This window comes from Chrysoperla carnea, chromosome 1, assembly GCF_905475395.1.
Source record: "Chrysoperla carnea chromosome 1, inChrCarn1.1, whole genome shotgun sequence".
NCBI lineage: Eukaryota > Metazoa > Arthropoda > Insecta > Neuroptera > Chrysopidae > Chrysoperla > Chrysoperla carnea.
In genome coordinates, this window is record NC_058337.1 from 126,931,034 (window position 1) to 126,952,857 (window position 21,824).

The 21,824-nt window shown below is 29.8% G+C and overlaps 1 protein-coding gene across 1 annotated transcript; it reads left to right on the forward strand.

The window, feature by feature from the left end:
• The first annotated feature begins 1,202 nt into the window (after positions 1–1,202).
• Positions 1,203–3,155, forward strand: LOC123294578 (ichor). The gene is made up of 2 exons (XM_044875658.1): positions 1,203–2,429; positions 2,499–3,155. Exons 1-2 carry the CDS (start codon positions 1,203–1,205, stop codon positions 3,153–3,155), a joined length of 1,884 nt encoding a protein of 627 aa, XP_044731593.1.
• Positions 3,156–21,824: the final 18,669 nt, after the last annotated feature.

Genomic DNA, 21,824 nt, shown 5'->3' on the forward strand with positions numbered 1-21,824 from the left:
ATTTAAAATCTAATTAATAGGCGGTTGTCTTGCTACAATCAAGCCTGGATTTACATATTGGGCCAAATGGGCCATGACCTTAGGTGGAAAATTTTGGGGACAGAAATTGTTATTTATTATTTACAGAAAAATAACTTATAGCTTGTTTCTATTTTATGTATACTCAGAGCCAAAGAAATATGTGTTCTCGCTGCTTAAGAAGTTTGTGAAATCTCGCATAGAGCACGAAAAAAAATCACTAGACACACCAATTAAAATACACTATGAAAAACATACTGTTAAATTTAATTGTCCTAATTTTTACAAATCCAAAATGGCCCAATTGATCGAATTTTATTGACTGAAGTCAGTTCACTCGGATCGATATTGGTTTATTAATACTAGTCTTAGGCCGCAGAACAGCACCCTTTTTGTTAAATGATCAATACATACTTAAAACTTCGTGAGTGTCTTCCATTTGGCAAGTCTATCAAACTTTCTCTCTACGACTTTATTCTAATATTCCGCGATTTCAAATGAGCATGATAAAGTCATATTTAAGTTGTCGGACTTGCCAAAAGGAAGCTACTCTTAAAGTTTAAAGTATGAATTGATTATTAAACAAAAAGGGCGATGTCTCGCGGATTACCTCTGAAAGCCTGAAAAAAGCTAACTTGAACTTACACATATGCTATATCTTTTAACTAATTAATAACAGAAACACATGAAAATTACAACTATCTCGCCGAAGAATAATTAAGATTAGATAAGATTTTGGTTGAATTTCATAGTTAGCGAAAAGGTGTGGATGCAAAACCATGTTCTAGAATATTGTCTACATTTTAATTCTTGTTTCTAATTATTTTCCCCATTTCCACACATAAAATACCCCCTCATTCGCGTTTAACTATGCTATATTTTTTAACCAATAAGAAATTTTCAAAACAAGTATACTTCTAATTTCGAAATTTCTATCATTTATGTTTCAGAAACACCTTTAACAAAAACCATCAAAAAAATGAAAAAAAATCGATCGTCCAAGAGAAACATCCTATACATCAAAATACTCCACAATTGAAAACCATAAAGCATCAAAGAAAAATCGGTAACATCTTAAAACACCCCCTTTTTCAAAAATACTACTGCAAACGCACCCTTTTAACAAAAAAGCTGTTATGGAAACACTAAAATATCGTCGAATAACAAATGCCACCGGTAAAACAATGACAAGTGGTAGCAACACAAATAATACATCAAATAATTTAATCGGTGGTCTTGTCCCTGGTGGCGGTGGAGCAGGGGTCAGTAGTGGGGGGTTACATCATCATAATAATCATCATCACCATCATCATCCGCATGACACGGATGTAGACACACTATTATTGACAACATGTTGGTCCCAAGCAAATCCGAATAACAATAACGAATATTTATTAGATACACAAAAATTGATATTAGATAATAGTGATTTAGAAACAAATAACAATAACAGCACAGACGATCAAAATGATTTAGCAACAAAAGTAACAATGGATGCGTTAGATAGTCTGTTATTAAACTCCACGGGAAGTGGTGGAAGTGGTAACAATAACAATGCATCCTCAAATCTAGCCGAATTGAAACCATTACCCCCATTTACTGGTTACACAGCAAATTTAAGTATAAATGGAATTCAAGGACATCATTATCATGCAATCGCGCAGCATCATCAAGCACGATTACTCTCATCCGAAGAAAATAACAATTCAACAACGATAATAACAACAACATCCCCACAATCACCCAACTGTGGTACGATTTCATCGAGGAAAAGTGGGAATAATAATGGAAATTATAATAGTCATAATAACAATAACAATAATGCATTTTCATCGAATGAACATAACAATCACAATATTGTTTCGAGTTCAACATGTATAAATGTTGCAGCGGATTGTACAAGTGCAGCACTTTCACCGCCGGATTCAACCGTTATAAATATTAAATCAATGAATGATCAACATAATTTAGCATCGTTATATCATCCCCAACAACATTCTAGTGCGTCCGGTGGTGTTTTAGTAGACGAATGTGTTGATTCAGTGTCAGGTGGTGTGAAATTAGAATATAGTGATTGTATGGTAGTAGCGGATTCTTGTTGTGTAGTCGAATCCGCCGGAAATAATCATGTAAAAAATGAAATGAATGAATATGATATCTCATCAATTGAAGATATTGCCGCAATTATTGGTTCAGCGATTGCTGATACAACTGTTCCTAATAATAATCACCATCAATTAGATTGTGGCCATGATCCACAACACTGTGATCCAAATTGTGGTGATTCACGTGACAGTTGGATGGATTTAGATGCATGGATTGATGGTGCTTGTGTGGAACCACAAAAGAATATGATTATCTCACAAGATGGAATGTCGGAATTTATTTTACCACATTCACCGCAACAGCAAGTAACTGGCGGGCATACGGAGTATGATAATCGTAATAAATTGGATTCATCGTCGTATCAACAAAATAAGTTAAATAATAATTCGTCAACATTACAAAGTTTATTAACTCACGGTTATATGCCGTTGTTGCAAAATCGCTTACAAAACGGTCCTCCTCCGGCTGTCAAACAAGAAGCACCAAGTTCAACGAGTTATGGGGGTGTTGATTTAATATCAACTTCTAGTCCCCCCGCGAATGTTGTTTCCACAACCGATAGTGTAATGTTAAATGGACGTTATATTCAACAGCAATACGGTAACGTTTTAAGCGGTTTACAAGATGATCGAATACGTAGTCCGGATTTATTAAATTATCCGCATACAACAACCACACATACGCCATCAATTCCAAAAAAACAACGTAATCGTTCACAAAAGAAGGCACATCAATCGGCGGCTGCCGCTGCGGCTGTAGCACATCAAGCAACATCAAGTTCAAATAATAATTCCACGTCATCATCAGTGTTTACTTCCGAACAAAGTTTAAGTTTATTAGGTAAAGAGAAACCTGTACATCGGTGTCATATTTGTAATCGGGGTTTTTTAAATAAATCAAATATTAAAGTACATTTGCGTACGCATACCGGTGAGAAACCGTTCCGTTGTGAGACGTGCGCAAAAGCATTCCGACAAAAAGCACATTTAATTAAACATCAGCAAATTCATAAACGAATTGGACGTGATTAGTAATGTTTTTTTTTCTTAGGTTATTGGAACTGGTTTCCAAGCCACAGATTATTTTTAAAATATTTTTAGTGCACAAATTTTGAGGTTAAGTGCAATTGAAATATTCATATGCTTCTAACAGATCATTGTAAAGTCAGTAAGTACTAAAGAATGATAACCTTTTTGTGATAGCAATTAAAGAAAGGTTTAATTTGGTTTATAAAAGCCGAACGGTCCTAGCAAAGACTAATCTTCAACAAGCTAGATTTTTTAGGCACTCACAACTTCAAATCAGTAATTTTCCATAATGAGGGGAAAACTGTGAGACATAGCTCCCACTCACGTGCAAACTGTAGTCCTCGAAAAAATCCTAACCGGTTCGTGGGATTTTTAGAAAAGAACCTTTCAACAAAGCAAAGAAAATGAAAATCGAGTCATCTGTTAGGAACTGCGATGCCAATGGCAGACAGACCGACACACATACAAAGCAGTCAAACTTATAACACCCCTCTTTTGGTTAGGGGGTTAATGGTAGGTATGCATTTTTTTAAGCCACTACTGAAATTTATGTACTAGTTTCATATTTTTTGCGCCAATTGCTCACAAATTAGTGCATCTAAATCGATAACCCCAAAATTCATTTCGGACTCAAAGCTTACTTAAACTTTCTACCAAATATTCATGGTTCTTGGAATTTTAATCTTAAAGTTTTTATATCCCCATAAAAAATCATGCTTGATGAAAATTAGTCATTAAGAGAACTTAACAGGCTGTTAAAAGAAATTTTATAAATTTGCCTCAAAATAAATTATGATTTTAATTCTTCCTCTGTAAATAGTTCACGTATGATTGAATCATGACATTCAATCGTATTAGTTTTAATTTTATATTTTTAAACTGAAGAATTAAAGCAAAAAAAAACCTACGATCGTTTATGAACGTTATTGTATCATTAAAAAAATAATAATAATAATATCTTCCGTCCAAAATGTGATTATTTTACTTTTTGATTCCTATAAAATAAAATCATTGATAGCACAGAATTTTTTTTTAAAGAATCATACAATAACGCCCTGCACTATTTTTTACGTGAAGTAAATAAAAAAAGACATTATTTAAAATACGTGCTATAATAAAAGGTACCTCAAATAAATGATGTTGTGTGTAAAATACAGTTATAAAAATACAGTCTCCTAATTTCAACATGTGCAATTTTTAATATTAAAAACAAAAATGATGATATTTTTTTCTGTATTTACAACGAAAAAAAAAACACACTTTTTCACACCCCTCACTATTTTTTTTTTAAATTTTGTTTTTCTTTGGCCTTGTTTTATTTTTAAATAATTTATTTATTAAGTTTAGTAATTTTGTTGACACTTTTTTTTTAAATAAAATGTATGTACTATGTACAAAAAAAAACAAAACACTTATATGACAGATATAGTGACGTCATATGAACCCAATTTTTTTTATTGCATTAATTATGAATGTTTTTCCTTCTATTTTTTAGTCACACACAAAAAATCGATTATACAAAATTTTCCTTAGAATACGGGTGTTATTTGTGAAATATGTAAATATGCGCTGAACAATACACACATTTTCTCATAATTAATGCAATTGTTTAGTTAAAGACAATTTTTTCTTTTATTCAAAATTATTTTAAGTTAAAAAAAATAATAATTTTAATATTATTAGATCTCATATTAATTTTTCTTTTTTTTTTTTTGCGTTTTTTTTTATTTATTTAATGGTGAGTTTATCAAAATAAGTTATTTTAAAAATAAGTAATTATTAAAATTTGATTTTTGATAAACTACCATATTTCTTTACTTGTAGACACATGAGAATATAAATATACAGAATTTTTCCCATAAAAAGTACGTAAGCTTTGAAGCGAATTTTCTTAAAAAATCGAAATTATTTTGTCTCTTTGTTAAGAATTATTCGATTTTTATCCTTGAATTAATTATTTCTGTTTCCTAGAGGATGATATTCGCTTCGAAATAATAAACACATTAAAACAAATATTGTGATTTAATTATGCCTTAAAATAAAATAGAAATATTTTTTTGAGAATTTTGTAACATAATCAAGTCGATTTTTAAAATAAAATAAACAATTAATTAATTAACTTTTCTCACTTAAAAATAATTAAAAAAATATTTATAAATATATTTTGTATCATATGTATAGAAAAATTAAAAAATATTTCCCCTAAAAATGATAATACAAAACAATTTAATTTTAATTTTTTTTTTTTAGTTTATTTTTTCTTTTCATTATCTATCCTATTCTTTCTTTTTTTTTAATTTTTACTTATTGTCGTTTTTAAGAATTGTTATTTTTTGTTGAATTTTTTTTTAATCTGTAAATGTTATTATTATAATTAAACAAAAAACAAATATTAATTATAAAAAAAAAATTGTACCATACATTTTAAATATTTATGAAAAAAAAAAAGAAAATTATTTCAAAAAATATGGTTTTTTTCTCAAACTTATCAAATTCCTTCAGATCTAGGTGAAATGGAATTGTAAATATTTAAGAAGTAATACAATCAGTGGATAGATAAACGCCAAGAAATGGTCCGTCTTCGTCGAAAAGTCAACTAATATTACTTCATTTAATTGATACCTATACAACAATTTTCAAGATACCTACATTTTAATTTCCCGAAATTTAATATATTTTTCACCATTGTTATGATTTTCTGTGTTTAAACAAATAGTCCTTGAAAGTAAAGTTCATCTTCTTAAATACTTACCATTCTTCTCATCATACGAAACTTAAAGTAAGCACCTTAAAAAATCTACCTTTTTTTGCAACAACTATTTTTAGGAATTTTTCAGCCAAAACTTATAAGGTAAGTTTCTTTTTGTATCCATCGTATAATTCAATTTAATTACTCGTAAGCAAAAAAAATTATACTTCCAAAATTTTCAGGGAAAAATATATTTTGATTTAAGAAAATAACACACTACTTAATTTTAAATTTTTCAGTTTTGGTTCTTAAGTCGTTAAGCGCACTTCATTATCACTACTAAATTTTCTCTTTTGGCAAGTAGAAATAAAAAGTACATTTTTCAGTTTTGGTCCTTAAGTCGTTAAGCACACTTCATTATCAAAACTTCGGTAGAAAATTTGTGAGAATTATAATATAACTTATTTTTTGCTTGGATAAAAATAGTAATAAAAATTGTTGAAATGTCCAGTTACTGGAAATTAATGATAACAAGTGAAAACAAACAATTGACTGAGTTAATTGTTGAAATACCATGTATAGGCAGTGTTGATAACTCTGTCACATTTCACATACATACATATCTGACATATTTAACTGATATTCTCATATAATGCGCAAGTGTTGATGCGCAATCGTTTGTTTTTTTTTGACGTCATGTAAATAACAAAAGATATTCACTTTGATATTCCTATATTAATACATACTATAAAATTTGTACCTAATTAACGCCCTCGTGGGTAAACAGTGATGTTTACAAAAAATGTTTCAAACAAAAGTTGTTTATTATTTTGTAAGGAACATTTTTTACATTTAAACTTTTATTCTATCTCTAACGGTTTACAAGATGGGTCCTACGGACCCAAGACCCAATTGACCTATGATGCTCATTTATGAACTTGACCTGTCTTTTTACGTCCTGAGTACGCTGTAAAAATTTCAGATCGATATCTTTTTTCGTTTTTGAGTTATCGTGTCCACAGACGGACGGACGGACGGACGGACAGCCGGAAATGGATTAATTAGGTGATTCTATGAACACCTATACAAAAATTTTGTTCGTAGCATCAATATTTATAAGCGTTACAAACTTGGGACGAAACTTAATATACTATGTATATTTCATATATACATGGTATAAAAACTTATAATACTATGTATATTTCATATATACATGGTATAAAAAAAGTATATAATTATTTTAATGAACCATTAAAGACATGTTAAACGTTATATAAAATCATCATGATATTCAATTTTTTAATTTTTATTGAAGAGGAAGTAATACTACTTACTTGTTGTGATTCATGGTGTCCTCAATACAACACAACCAACAATATTCTTTCTTCTATATCCAATCCACACAGCCAGCAGCTAACTCTATAACTAGAGAGCATTATTCATGTAGGATGCAAATTTTTTTTTGTCTCATGAAAAAAAAAAAACGTATTCTTAACTATGTATAACATTTAGCTGTATCAAGTCATATAAAGGTATGTTCACACTTAGCGTTTATGAAAAATGCAAAAAATTTTAGTAGTTTTCGAAGTAACGTCAAAAGTCGTTTAGAGATATCACTTTTCTCAGATATTTTAGAATTTTTTGGATTAAATTAACCATATTAACGAAGTTAATAAGAATCGAATTCCAAGGGAAAAATTGTTAACGATTTTTTCGACTTTCTAAAGGAAAATCTCATAACATAAAGGTTATGAAAATTGAAAAAATCGAGAGAAAATTTTTAGTTTTGATTTCGAAATATATATGATTATTTTAACCCCAAAAATACAAAAACATGCACTTAATTGATAATTGGACATATAGTTTTCGAGGTAACGTCAAAAATCACGCCAAAGTATCGTTTTTTTCATATATAGTTCGTTTGAGGTATGAAGTACTAAAAATGGTTTCTGCAGTGTTGCCACAGCATTTCTTTGAATTAGTGATAGACAGTTTTAAAAGATCTAGATATACACGGTAATAATTGTATTGCGTTACTACAATGCTGGTATGATATAGAGACAGATACTATAGTATCTATGATAGCATAAGTAATATTACAGTATATAATAAAGCTATCCACCAGAAGTATTATGATATAGCCAACCAGTATGGGCCTGATATCCATATCGCATTGACTGGTTAGCCATAACTATTGCCAATGTAACTAATTGTCAAATTGTCAATTTAGTATGCCGTTCACACCGATACTGACATAGTGATATTCACAAAAAAGTTCTTACCGTGTACGTTATTGATTGTCTATAAACTACAGAAAGACATATCCTTCCGATTTCAAGACTTCTGGATTTTTGATATTACTTTTCTTCTTGAAATTACTGCGTTACCTAGTGAATTTTCCCAAAAAAGCAGCATATTTTTGATATTGAAATCATTTTAAGAAAATTTTTTAAAATTCATTTTTAATGTTAGCAATAGTAGCATTAATTGTCACGGGAAAATTTATTAAAAATATTATGGAAGCATTATTTTGTGATTGAAAATTGGAAATTTTTTATCAGTTGATATTCCTTTATTGCAGCTTATATCGGTTTCTAAAAGTTTTAAGTTACTTTTAATTTTTAGACTATATTTAGCATATTTGAGTAAAAAAATTGCCTCTAATTGCAAATTGATAATTTAATAATGTTAAATATTTCAATAAACTTGTAATAATTTTAAGTATAGACCAATATAATAACCAAATTAAAAATGTGAATTCTGTCATGAAAATCGATTTATGGATATAAAAAAATTTCTAAGCAATTTTTTTTCGATATTTAGGCAAAATATTAAGAATCGGCTCTATTTATCAATTTGTATTAGGCTAAGTTTAAATTTGATTTTGGTTTAGTATCTTTATACCATGTATATGAAATATACCAAAGTATATTAAGTTTAGTCCCAAGATTGTAACGCTTAAAAATATTAATACTATGAACCAAATTTTGGTATAGGTGTTCATAAAATCACCTAATTAGTCCATTTCCGGTTGTCTGTCTGTCGTCTGTCGTCATAAAATCACCTAATTAGTCCATTTCCGGTTGTCTGTCTGTCGTCTGTCGTCTGTCGTCTGTCCGCTGTCATCACGATAACTCAAAAACGAAAAGAGATATGAAGGTAAAATTTGTAGAGCTTGCTGAGGACGAAAAAAGGGAGGTCGAGTTCGTAAATGAGCAACATAGGTCAATTAGGTAAACCGTTAGAGATAGAACAAAAAAAAATGTTCCTTATAAAGAAATAAACAACTTTTGTTTGAAACATTTTTTCGTAAGCATCACTGTTTACCCGTGAAAGCGTATATTATGCTCAAATTGTAGTCTTATATGGGTATAGCAGTTAAATATGTGTGACATGTATGTATGTGTAATGCGACAGACTAATCATCACTGTCTATACATGGTATTTCAATAGTTAACTCAGTCAATTGTTTGTTTTCACTTGTTAAAAATGTGACCTGTTACCTTGCATGCCTGTGTAAAGTTTCAAGTCGATATTTCTATTAATAACGAAAATATAATAGTGTCTTTATCTTAAATGCAACACACTGTATTATAGGAAGTTTTGAATACCATATAAATTTTATTTTATACATCGGGTATGATTATCGACTTATATTAAGTTACCCACTGACTTAAAGTTTATCTATCTATACATGAAAAGAGTTAACTCTCAAAGGTTTGTATTTTGTTGTTATAGGTATTTTAGTATTGTTAGTTTCATGTTATATTATGAGGAGATTCCAGTTATCTGTGTCAATGGTCTACTTTTTCACCACTATAGTCACTCAGTAACAACAGCATTTATTAGTTGTTTATAAATAAGACTAACAGATTTGTGTACAGGTATGTATATGTATGTATATGAGTATGTATGTATTCAACGATAAAGGTAAGGCCTTTTTATATTTGAAGATTTTTGGTTAGCACGTGGAAATAATCCAAAATTATGTTGTATTAAAATCAAGTTTAAGGTATTTTTTACGACATGGTGAGACCGACCAAGAGTAGTTTTGTACGGATTTATGCAAAGAGGTAATTTTCAACGATATAAAATTGTAAAAGAAAATTGTAGAAACACTAACAGCTCTTTGTTAGGGCTATAAATTTGCAAATTTGTCGATATTTAACATGTAAAGGATCCATACTAATTTGAAAATATTTTTGAACATTTTAAGTTCACGTTTTTTGCTCTAGAAAGTAACTTTGCCAAATATGATGTAATTGACCGTTAAGTTTACGAAAAAAACAATATGGGTATGGGTATGGAGGTTAGCGGGCCATGCTCGAGGATCGCGCCTCGAGGCAATGGTTCAGAGCACCTAGCCAAGTAGACCCATGTACTCTATCCCCGCTACGCTTTTCAGTGGCTATTATAACCAACTAATGTATTGAAACCCAGGATTTGCCTAACGCTGAGTTTCCTAATTTCTTCTGGTTCGACTATAGCCGGACCAAACCATTTCCTTTGCTGCTGTATGAGCGCCGAGCAGTAACAGAGAAAGTGGATCGATGTTTCTTCTGAATTTTCTCCGTATCTGTCACACGCGGGTGATTGTCTTTTTCCAATCTGATGTTGGAACTTGTTCAGGTTGTCATGCCCTGTGAGTAACTCTACGATGACTCTTATACCAGCTCTGTTTAGTTTCAAGATCTCCTCGGTTCTGTTACCGAGCGAGTTTCCTTCACCCAACAGGCTTTTGGCGATTCGCCCTCCCTCGCAGCTGGTCCATGCCTTTAATTGTTGGTTTTTCAGATTATCTCCTAATCTGTTAAGACCTTCTTGATATGGCATCCTCGCAAGCTTTTCTTGAGTGGGAGCCATGGTTAAAAACAATATACAATAATTAATTTTATGACGAATTTTTAGGCTAACATAGAAGTGAATTGTAAAAGCGGCAGCCTTATCTAATACGTTCTGAGACCATGTGTCGCTTGCTATACTATGTACACATATGAGCAATATATGATAGTAATCGTGATTGCGTTGACAGATTTATTGGGTTAATACAACTACAATTTAGATTACTATGTGTTTCCTCTTTCTAAGATATCGCATTCTCACTCACGATCCTCATATAACACTCAACTATATACAGGATGCCTTTTTTAACTTGACATTTGCCAAAAATATACTAATGAAATTTCAATGATTTCGTGTTTAAATAAAAACACATTTTCTCATTCTACGAATTTTCTTAAAAAACAACAGTTTTCGCAAAATAAATCAATGAAAATACCTTTTATTTTTTGCAATCTCAATCACAATCTTTCCCCCCTATAAAATACGACATCCGCCTATATCACCTACAAAAAATATAGGATTCTATTTGAAAAAATGAAATTGGCCACAATTTGACTTAGAACTTATCCACCTAAAAAAAAATTACTTTGGCTTTCGTTCGAGGCTTTCAAATGATCAAACTTTTGTTTGAAACAATTTTTGGTATCTGACTTATTTTTTCGAAAATGTCAAGTTAAAAAAAAAACACCTGTACAATTTTTAGGTCAAAATGACCCTAATAAGTACACTTAGTTTTATTGAAACAAAAAATGTTGTAGTTTCTTAAAAATTTAAAAAAATTAACAAAAAAAGAAACAAAATTTTGTTTCCGATTTGGATAAAATAGTCCTAACCATTCCAAAATATTTTCTGAGATGGCTATAAAGTCGTCCAATGAACCCGATTTTTTCATATTTTGAATCAAAATTATCTCATATACGAAGCTTTATTGAAATTTAAAACAAACTTTTTTTTGATTTTCTTAAGAGCATTTGTTTCTAATTTCGATAAAACTAAGCATTTAGAGCCAAAACATACAAGAATCACGTCCATTTGATGATTGAATTCATAGTTTATGTCGTCCAAAATTCTTTCAGATTTTCACGACTTTAGGGTCCTAGTTACTCCCTCTAACAATATAATTTGGCAAAAAAAAGATGTGGTGTCGTGGGACACCAGGTAGGAACGAAGTTCCTTCGGCTAATGTAGAATCGACACAATTTGCAAAAAAAAATAGTGCTCAAGTTTATGTAGGTTTTCTTGATTTTTCTTTTAAATTTTGCTGATTAGTTTTTATTTAAGTACATGAAAGTATTTAGGAAATTCAGTATTTTAGGAAATAATAATAAATTGCGTAAAATAAAAAAAATCGTAATTCAAATTATCAACTAAAATAACAAAATATGTCTTTATTATTGTTTGACAACAGAAAATTACATAGAATAGATTACATTACTGTCGCGCCTGCGCACGTATCATTTAACGGTTTTATTCCACGGACTTTTTCTTACGGTTTTACTATCATATTTTTTCAGTTCGGTCGGGCAGCAAAATCCCTATCTCCTCCAAGTCTGTCGTAAGGAACTTCGTTCCAAAAAGACCGCAGGACTGCAAAATTTTATCACAAAGCTTACTGGTCCGCGATTTAAAAACTGTCGAGAATAACCTAATGTGTTCTTTTTAATACATCTTTAATTAAACCTTCAATACAATCAATAACAGCTTAAAAATAACCTTTACCTTTGGACTTGATTAATGTTTCTGCTTGAACTTAATCAAAATATTTTGATTTTACTTTTATTTTTAGGAAGTAAAATATAAATATCCATTCATACTTTAAACAAATATTCATATTCATTATCGGTACATACATATCAAAGAATTTAGGTTAATTTGGTTTTATATACACAAATATATAAAAATAATACTTAATTTGTTATAACCTTTAACATTTTGGTATGTATTTATGTATGTATCATAGAAACTTGATTTATTTAGAAAATGTACAGTAATTATATTCAGGTTAAATGTCAAAAAGAGAAGAAAAAATTTATTTATTAACTGGCAAATTATTAAATATATACTTTAACGATATAAAAAATATTGTGGATTTTAATTGATTGGGATATATGTGTTTTTGATATGTTTATTCACGTATCAACGTCATTCATTAAATTAGTTTCATACGAATGGATTAAAATTCAATTTCTCCCTTATTTTTTAACCCCCGAACTACAAAAAGGGGTGTTATAAGTTTGAACGCTATGTGTGTGTGTCTGTGTGTTTGTCTGTCTGTGGAATCGTAGCGCCTTAACGGATGAACCAACTTTAATTTTTTTGGTTTCATTTGAAAAGTAATATAACGAAGGTAATTTAACGGAGAGCTATGTTTCAAGTGCGAGCTTAAGATTAAATACCCGAAGAAAACTAATAAATTGGCGATGATCTTCAAAATCAATTCATTTTGGAAAAGGCATGACATATAATTTTAACATTAATAATTACTATTGAATTGAATGGTCAAATAAACCTGGCTCAATGATTTCGAAAAGTGAAATGGTAAAATAATTAGGTAATTCAAAACAATTATTCAAAAGAACAAAGTCAAGTCAAATATTTCAATTTCAATTAAATATATCCAAAAATTGGTCCCAAAAAATGATAGCTCTATAAGTATCGTTTTCATCTCATCTGATGTCCTCGACCATCAGGGCCGGATTTAAATTTCTGCCGCCCTGGGGCACTGAAGAAAATGCCGCCCTATGACTGAAATTTTATTTTAATAGTTTTGATATCTTATTTTTTAAGAATTAGAATAACTAATTAATTGCAGAAAAAAGAACCGGTTCATAACGAGCTGACCATCTGGTTGCAGATAAAGTTTTTAACGCAATTCTTTTTTCAGTATGAGACTGTAAGACTTCCCAGCGATGCGTCGATGCGGTAAAAAAGTTGTATAAAGTTTGTACTGTATGAAAGAATGACGCAGCTTCTGGGGCGCATTCTACTGCAACTGGGGCGCATTCAACTCCAACTAAATTCATAGAATGAGCAGCACAAGAAGCATGTTCTGCAAGATATAATTTCATGAATTCTTGCCTGTAAGCCCGAATAAATCCCTGATACATTATTCGCGTTATCATATGACTGACTTCGACAATCTGAGAGATCAAGATCAAAAAACTGAAGAACAGATAATACAGCAACTAGCAAATCTTCAGCTTTATGTCTAGAGTTCTCAATAAACATGAGAAAAAAAATTTTTTTTAATTCTTCAAAAAAAAACTATATTAATTTATCAATTTCAGAAAAAAAAAGTATCAAATTTTATTTGTTCAAACCTTTATGGAAATAAATTAATTTTATTTTAATAGTTTTCACTTAAATTTAATATATTATAATATACAAAATTTTAATTTGATACATAATGCATAAATTATATTTCTTGAAAGATAAAATCTTTATTTAAAAGAATTAGTTAATTATATATTGTATAGATAATGTTTTCTCACTTTCAAATTTTGCCGCCCTAGAAAATTTGCCGCCCTGGGCACTAGCCCCGACTGCCCCTAGTGTAAATCCAGCACTGTCGACCATCATTCTGATATTGATTTAAGAAGGTGTGTTTAAAGTTTAAAGTGTTTATCTGTGCGTCCGTGTGTTTCTCAGTGCCATCGTAGCCCCTAAACGGTCGAATCGACTTGATTGAGAACATTTTATAGCTAAGTTTCCAAAAATCCATTTGACGGGGTTTTTTTTTAATTTTGTAAAATTTCAGTTGTTACACATTCGGAAATAAACCAATCCGTAAATAATTTATGTAACAAAAAACAAAGACAAATTAATTTTCGAATAAACACAATCAAGATAAAGTACACCAAACCTTTTGTTTATCGCAATGCCATATTTTTCCCAGTATTAAAGGCTTTGCGTAATTTGTAGTACATCTATAAGTGTTCTTTTGGTATCAGCGACTTCTCTGACCACTTCCCGCTTTTTAACTCCCGACTAAAAAGAGGGGTGTTTTAATTTAACGTATCTGTGTATCTGTATATCTGATCTGCGTAGGTGTATGTTTGTGTCCCTCTCTGTGACATCATAAATTTTTCCGACCACACCACCTTCTTTTATGTCGGGGGTTGTTAAGTTAATATTTTATGTGATCAAAAACATGACAAAAATCACATATCAATAAAAATCATCTGACATAAGAAATTTCTGTCGCGGGAAAAATATGCCCGCATTCAGTGATTGAATAACAGAAGTTAGACCGTTCTTTCTTTATCCACCCAATCATTTTCCACCACAAAATAATATGAGAGTAAGTATAATAAAGAAATATGACAAGTGTCAATCTGAAAATCATGTAGATACATGAATTTTCCCGACATTGTAAATTAATTTAATTACAATATAAAGATTATTGAACATATTATAATATAATAAAAAAATTTTCTCTAGGGAATGGTTGAGTAAATTTATTATAATATGAGTAGATATTATTCATTATTAATAGTATACCTCTGATATTGTAAAATATTAAAAAAATAAAATAAAATAAAATAAAAATATAAGAAAAAAAAAACAATATTTTTTTCACACAATTTGCAATTATTAAATTATGATTTTAATAACAATATAATTATTTATTAAATATGTCTTATTATGACAAAGATTGTTTGTTTGAATGCTTTTAGTCAGATTTTCCACAAAAATATAAACTTATGCACTTTGTACCGTAGGTCAACGGGGAGAGGAAGAATCGATGAAATAAAAGCGGTGGCTAATTTCAGCAATTAGGAGGGTATCCCCATGGGAAAACCGCTTTTTCGTTATTTTTAAGGCTTTGTACATCTTTGCGTAGAAGATTACATATTTTTATATAGGTTGAGATTGAACAGGAAAGTGTCTTTTAATGGGATTTCAACTTTTTAGCCCACTTATCTTTTAAGTCGATATTACATAACAATGCAGTTTTTAAAGTTTTGGGATCCATTACAACTCCTCCAAATTGAGTTCTAAATTTGTTTGTTAGATGAGTGCACGGTAAGAAATGAATGGCGTTTATTTTAAGGCTGGTATGGTATAGGGACAGATAATACCCTATTATAATATTACGGTAAGATCCATAACTATGCCATTATTACAATACTGTATTCGTTGTGTGCGTAGTCATGGTAGGGACAATAAAAACGATGCTAGCGTTTCCAGTGAAAAATTTTGGCGATAACGTAGGCTAATATGACAAATTTGCAATTCTTTACATGTTAATGTTATAGAAAATGTCAAATTAAAATTATTGAAAAATACTAACTAATTAAAATTGTGAAAATAAGAAATCAAATTGCACAAATATTATTTTTCAAATGTAAATTATCATAATTATTTATTTAAATTTGTGAGACAATAATATTAAATTTTCGATGTAAGTCATAAATGTAATCCATACAATTATATATGCATCCATACAATTCTATAATTAAAGTAGTGTATCGTGTACTATGGAAACACCTCCTATAAAACTCACGCACTGTGTACTGTGTATACTGTATGGTATAAAAAACCTTGACGCCACTTACATTAGTATTACGTTCACGTCTACAGGGTTTTTTTTAAGTTGACATATACTTGAAACTCAAAAAATAAGTTTTATCGATAAAAATGCTTCAAGCAAAAAAAAGTTGGATGTCTAGGTGCACATCTTACGTAGACATTAAACTTGACGTATGTTTTAAAGCTCAATTAAAAGCACACGTTTGAAGCATTTTCTCTATTAAATTTATTTATCGAGTTTTAAGCATATGTCAACGTAAAAATCACTCTGTATATGTTATTGATGAGCTTGTGTCAACTCACCTGAGTGATATCTCGCCCTTTTTTCGTAGATTTATCATGTTTTCTGAATAATATGTAAAGAAAAAAAATCAAATTTTAAAAAATCATGTAATAGAAACAAACATCTCTTATGAGGGGAAAATATGACCTTAGTGTTGGAGCTCCGCGAGTCACGGTGTTTTTTATTCATGTTTTTTTGTATAATAATATGTGTATAAATATTTATCTAGGTAAATAGGAGTAGAATATTAGAGTGCGTATTATGAATAATAAAAATATGCGTAAATAAAATATCATAATTTAAAATTCACTTTTAAATTATGTATTTTGTAGTCTGTGTAACTATGTATAGTACTTATTGAACATTAATTTTACTAATAGATAGATGATACACTTGATGTAGCTTTGATACCTAATATTAACTGACCATTTAAGTTATAGTTCACAGCATATTGAATACGCAGTATTTGAGAATTTTCTCAAATAACAAATTTTTCAAGCATTTATAAGGGAGCCTTATAGATGTACTACAAATTACGCAAAGCCTTTAATACTGGGAAAAATATGGCATTGCGATAAATAAAAGGGTGCAAAGAAATCTTTGATGTTCTTTATCTTGATTGTGTTTATTCGAAAATTAATTTGTCTTTGTTTTTTGTTACATAAATAATTTAAGGATTGGTTTATTACCGAAAGTGTAACAACTGAAATTTTACAAAATTAAAAAAAAAAAAACCCGACAAATGCGATTTAATTCTTGTAAACCGATTTTTGGAAACTTAGCTATAAAATGTTCTCAATCAAGTCGGTTCGACCGTTTAGTGGCTACGATTGCACTGAGAAACACAAAGACGTACAGATAAACACTTTAAACTTATAATAGACCTTCTTGAATCAATATCAAAGTGATGGTCGGGGACATCAGATGAGATGAAAACGATACTTATAGAGCTACCATTTTTTGGGACCACTTTTTGGAAATATTTTTATTGAAATTTAAATATTTGACTTGACTTTGTTCTTTTGAATTATTGTTTTGAATTACCTAATTATTTTACCATTTCAGTTCCATAGTAATTATTTATATGTTAAAATTATATGTCATGCCTTTTCCAAACTGAATTGATTTTGGATATCTCGCCAATTTTTTAGTCTATTCGAGCACGGAACTCTTTGCTCAAACTAGCAAAAGCTAAAAAGCTTAGCTAAAAATAGCTAAGAACACTCTCGGTAAAATTACCTTTCAAAAGAACCAAAAAAATTAAAATCGGTTCATCCGTTTAGGCGCTACGATGCCACAGACAGACACACACACATAGCGATCAAATTTATAACACCCTTTTTATTAGATCGGGGGTTAAAAACAATCGCAAGTATTCACATTCACAGCATTCTAATTTACAGAGCTGCAAAAATAGGAAATTGAAATTGGATGTTTCTTTTTTTTTAGAGGACATGTGTCTATTCTTCACAGCCCCTCCACCATAATTTTAATGTGCAAATATTCCAATTTTTTGTCAACAGAACCAAACCTATGAGCAAAATTTAATCGGAAACTAGGAATGGAAATCTGAAGCGGAATTTTAAAATTATAAAAGAACACTGCAAGCTAAACAAAAAACTTGTCATAATGTCTTATCAAAATGGAATGTACGTTTTGATTTAATACCTTGTCACAATCGTTCATCTTGATCAATTCAACTGATCAACTCAACTTTGAAATTTAAATGAACATCAATCAAATGCAAAAAAAAAGCATCGATAATATTTACTGAAAATTCTTTAACATATTTAATTAATCAATCGAGTAACCCACAAAAGTTTAAATTAACCAACAACAACAAAAAATCTTCAGTGATTTATTATACTTTAATTTAAAAGATTTAAATTAAAGTATACATAGTTTATACAAAAAAAAATTTAACAAAATTAAATGCAGTAAAACTTCATGTAACTTCCATTATTTAAATTGTAAACAATATTAAATTGGAAATTTAAAGATTCATCCGTTATAAAATCGATTCGTTTGTGGTATCGTAGCTCATAAATGGATGAACCGATTTTGATTTGTTTGTTTGTTTGAAAGGTAATTTGATCGCTAGTGAAAACAAACAATTGATTGAGTTAATTGTTGAAATACCATGCATAGACAGTGTTAATGACTCTATCACATTAAATATACATACATAACTGATATTCCCATAATTATATTTTATACAATTTACGCTTAATTTGCGCCCTCACGGGTAAACAGTAATATTTACGAAAAAATGTTTCAAACAAAAGTTGGTTATTTTTTTATAAAAAATATTTTTTACATTTAAACTTTTGTTCTATGTCTAACGGTTTATATTCTAGAAAAATCCACGTAAGTAAAAAATTACTAGTTACTAACTGAAGTAAAATGCTAATTAAAGTAATATTTCTGAAAAAAAAGATAATTTCAAATCAAAAATTGGTTAGTTTCGCATATGTTTCATATCACTAAGAGAAATGTAGTATAACGCAAATAAAAAACAAGTGAAAACAAACAATTGACTGAGTTAATTGTTGAAATACCATGTATAGACAGTGTTGATTACACTGTCACATTACACATATATACGTGTCATACATATACATATAACGGATATATCCATAATTTGCGCTCTCACGGATAAACAGTAAAGTTTACGAAAAAATGATTCAAACAAAAGTTGTTTATTTTTTTATATTTATATTTTTTAAGAAACATTTTTTATATTTAAACTTTTGTTCTATCTTTAACGGTTTACAAGATGGGTCCTACGGATCCAAGACCCAATTGACCTATGTTGCTCATTTACGAACTTGACCTCACTTTTTACGTCCTGACCGACAGACGGACATACAGACGAGAGACGACAGACGACAGACAGACAACCGGAAATGGACTAATTAGGTGATTTTATCAACACCGATACCAATTGTTCAAAGCATCAGTATTTTTAAGCGTTACAAACTTGGGACTAAACTTAGCATACCTTTGTATATTTCATATACATGGTATAAAAAGTAAATATGCTTACTATAAATAAATAACAGATGGTTTTCTTAATCATTCATGAATAATACCACAAAATAATTAATTAGAATCAATTGATTATTTTTCAAATTTATTGATTGATATCATATACCTTGTAGGCCTGTTATCTAGAAGCAGCTATTCATTTTGTTTAATCTATACTTGCCTGATAAAACTGTCATTTTCGATATGTTGGATCTCAGGTTGTTGGGAGGAGTTAAAATGTCATATATTTTTCACCAGCCCTACGGCGTTTTATTTTCAAAGAACCAGACGAGCAGAAAGAACTTTTGAGCCTCTTTAAGTTAAAAATCAAAATTGCAAAAAGTTTAAATATTTTACTACTAGCTTGAAAGGTATTCAATAACACTCACCTTGAAAAGTGGGTCAAATTTAACATTATCAAATTTAACTTAAAAAAAGCTTTTTCCACCTTTTATAGCCGAAATATACCTTTTTTTGTCGAATTGGTAGAATTTTTCACTCATAAAATATCCATCCAATAACTAACAGAGTCCTTTGTTTAAATACTATGAAGTAACTTGATCCTTAATTACTATGGATAATGAATTTAATAACGATGCTAAATTTCAATTAAATAATTTTATTTAAAAAAAAATCAATTTTTCACAAATAAATTAACCATAAAATTGTATCTTATATCCATATGCACTACATTCTGGCGATAAAATTTGCACGGATGCTGACCTATTTCCAATACCACCATACACTAATCTTGATATTCCATCACCCTTAGCAAAAGTATATTCAACTTTAATATACTTTAATATAGTAAAACCACCGTATCCTAAAACTTTACTAAAGGGTGATAATAGTCCCAATTCGGCACCAGGCATTGCACTCGAATCATGTTCTTCATATAATAATTTAGCAGAAGAACTATTGGTACCTTGACAACCAGCATAACGACTGTTAATATTCTCTGGAGGACCGCAATATAATCCGTTTGCACCATCCAACCATCCGCTTCCATTATGTGCATCCATTTTAAAGATAACAGTTTGATTTACGGGTACACCATATGTTAGGCCAAATATGGCACAACAAAGTGTGATCGTTATAAAATTATTCATTTTGAATGCGACTTAACTGAAGGTTTCGTATTCAATAATATTTGTTCGAGCTATTCATTAATTTATATATATGGGCCTTTACAAGCAGATAAATTCGTCCTTAAAAAGATAAGAAAATGTGCTTGTTCAAGTGTGTTTGTTTGCAAATTTTATGTTTTTAATTATCGTGCTTTATTCGTAGAAAATTTAAGTAATATTTTAAGATATTAAGAGAAATATCCTTTTCCTGTCACATGACTTTTTATATTTTTTTTAATTGAAATTTAAGTTCTTATCTATGCTTGAAGTGCATTATACATTCTTTATAATAGTGCAGTCTTTGAAGAGTTTTTTTTACTGTGAACCGATTTGCATGCAATTTTGGAAGTAGACTCATCCAACCCTTAACTTCAAAAGTGAAAATGATCTGAACTCCGCACACCCCTGGGAGAAAATTTTGAAAAATTTGTGTTCTAAAGCAACCAAACTGCTAAAATCCATCAAAATGTTTATACTAAAGTTAATTCTCGACGGAATACGATTAATTTTAATTTTGGTGGAAATGGCACTTATGAAACCCCTTGATTTAAAAGAAAAAATCATTAGATGTTCCTTTTATTTGCATTACAGCTTACTCATTTTACGTGCAAAAGACTTTTAACAAGGATCATTTCAAAGCTTATTTCAAGCACTACAAAACTCAATTTCATTAGAATGCAGAAAATATATCTGCTCTCCGCTAGATGGCATTACATCGATTAAATTTCAGACAAAATAAAAAACGGCTTTGATATGTAATATGTATCTTAATATCGCATTTAGAACACCTTACAAAAAACTGATTTGTTCAATTTTTTACGAATTTTGTTCATTATAAAATTTTCGTTAAAATGCATATTTTTGGAGATATTTGCAAAAAACCCATGAAAAACGTGAAAAAATTCCGAATTTTCAATTGCCAATAACTTGAAAAGTATTGAGTTTTTTGAAAAACTTTATGGAACATTTTTTTCTTAAAATTTGACCTTCTTTGGATACCCGAAGTTATTTTGAAAAAAAAAGTTTACACCCCGAGTAGGGGTGGCAACCTCTCCCAGGGTGTGTGCCGAGTTCAGATCATTTCCACTTTTGAAGTTAAGGGTTGGATGAGTCTAATTCCAAAATTTTATGCAAATCGGTTCACAGTAAAAAAATTCGGAGCAATAACTCTT

Coding starts and splice junctions, on each gene's coding strand:
- LOC123294578 (XM_044875658.1), top strand. CDS start 1,203: ATGACAAGTGGTAGCAACACAAATAATACATCAAATAATTTAATCGGT. Junction 2,430..2,498: donor CACATTCACCGCAACAGCAA/GTAACTGGCGGG, acceptor CAACAAAATAAG/TTAAATAATAATTCGTCAAC.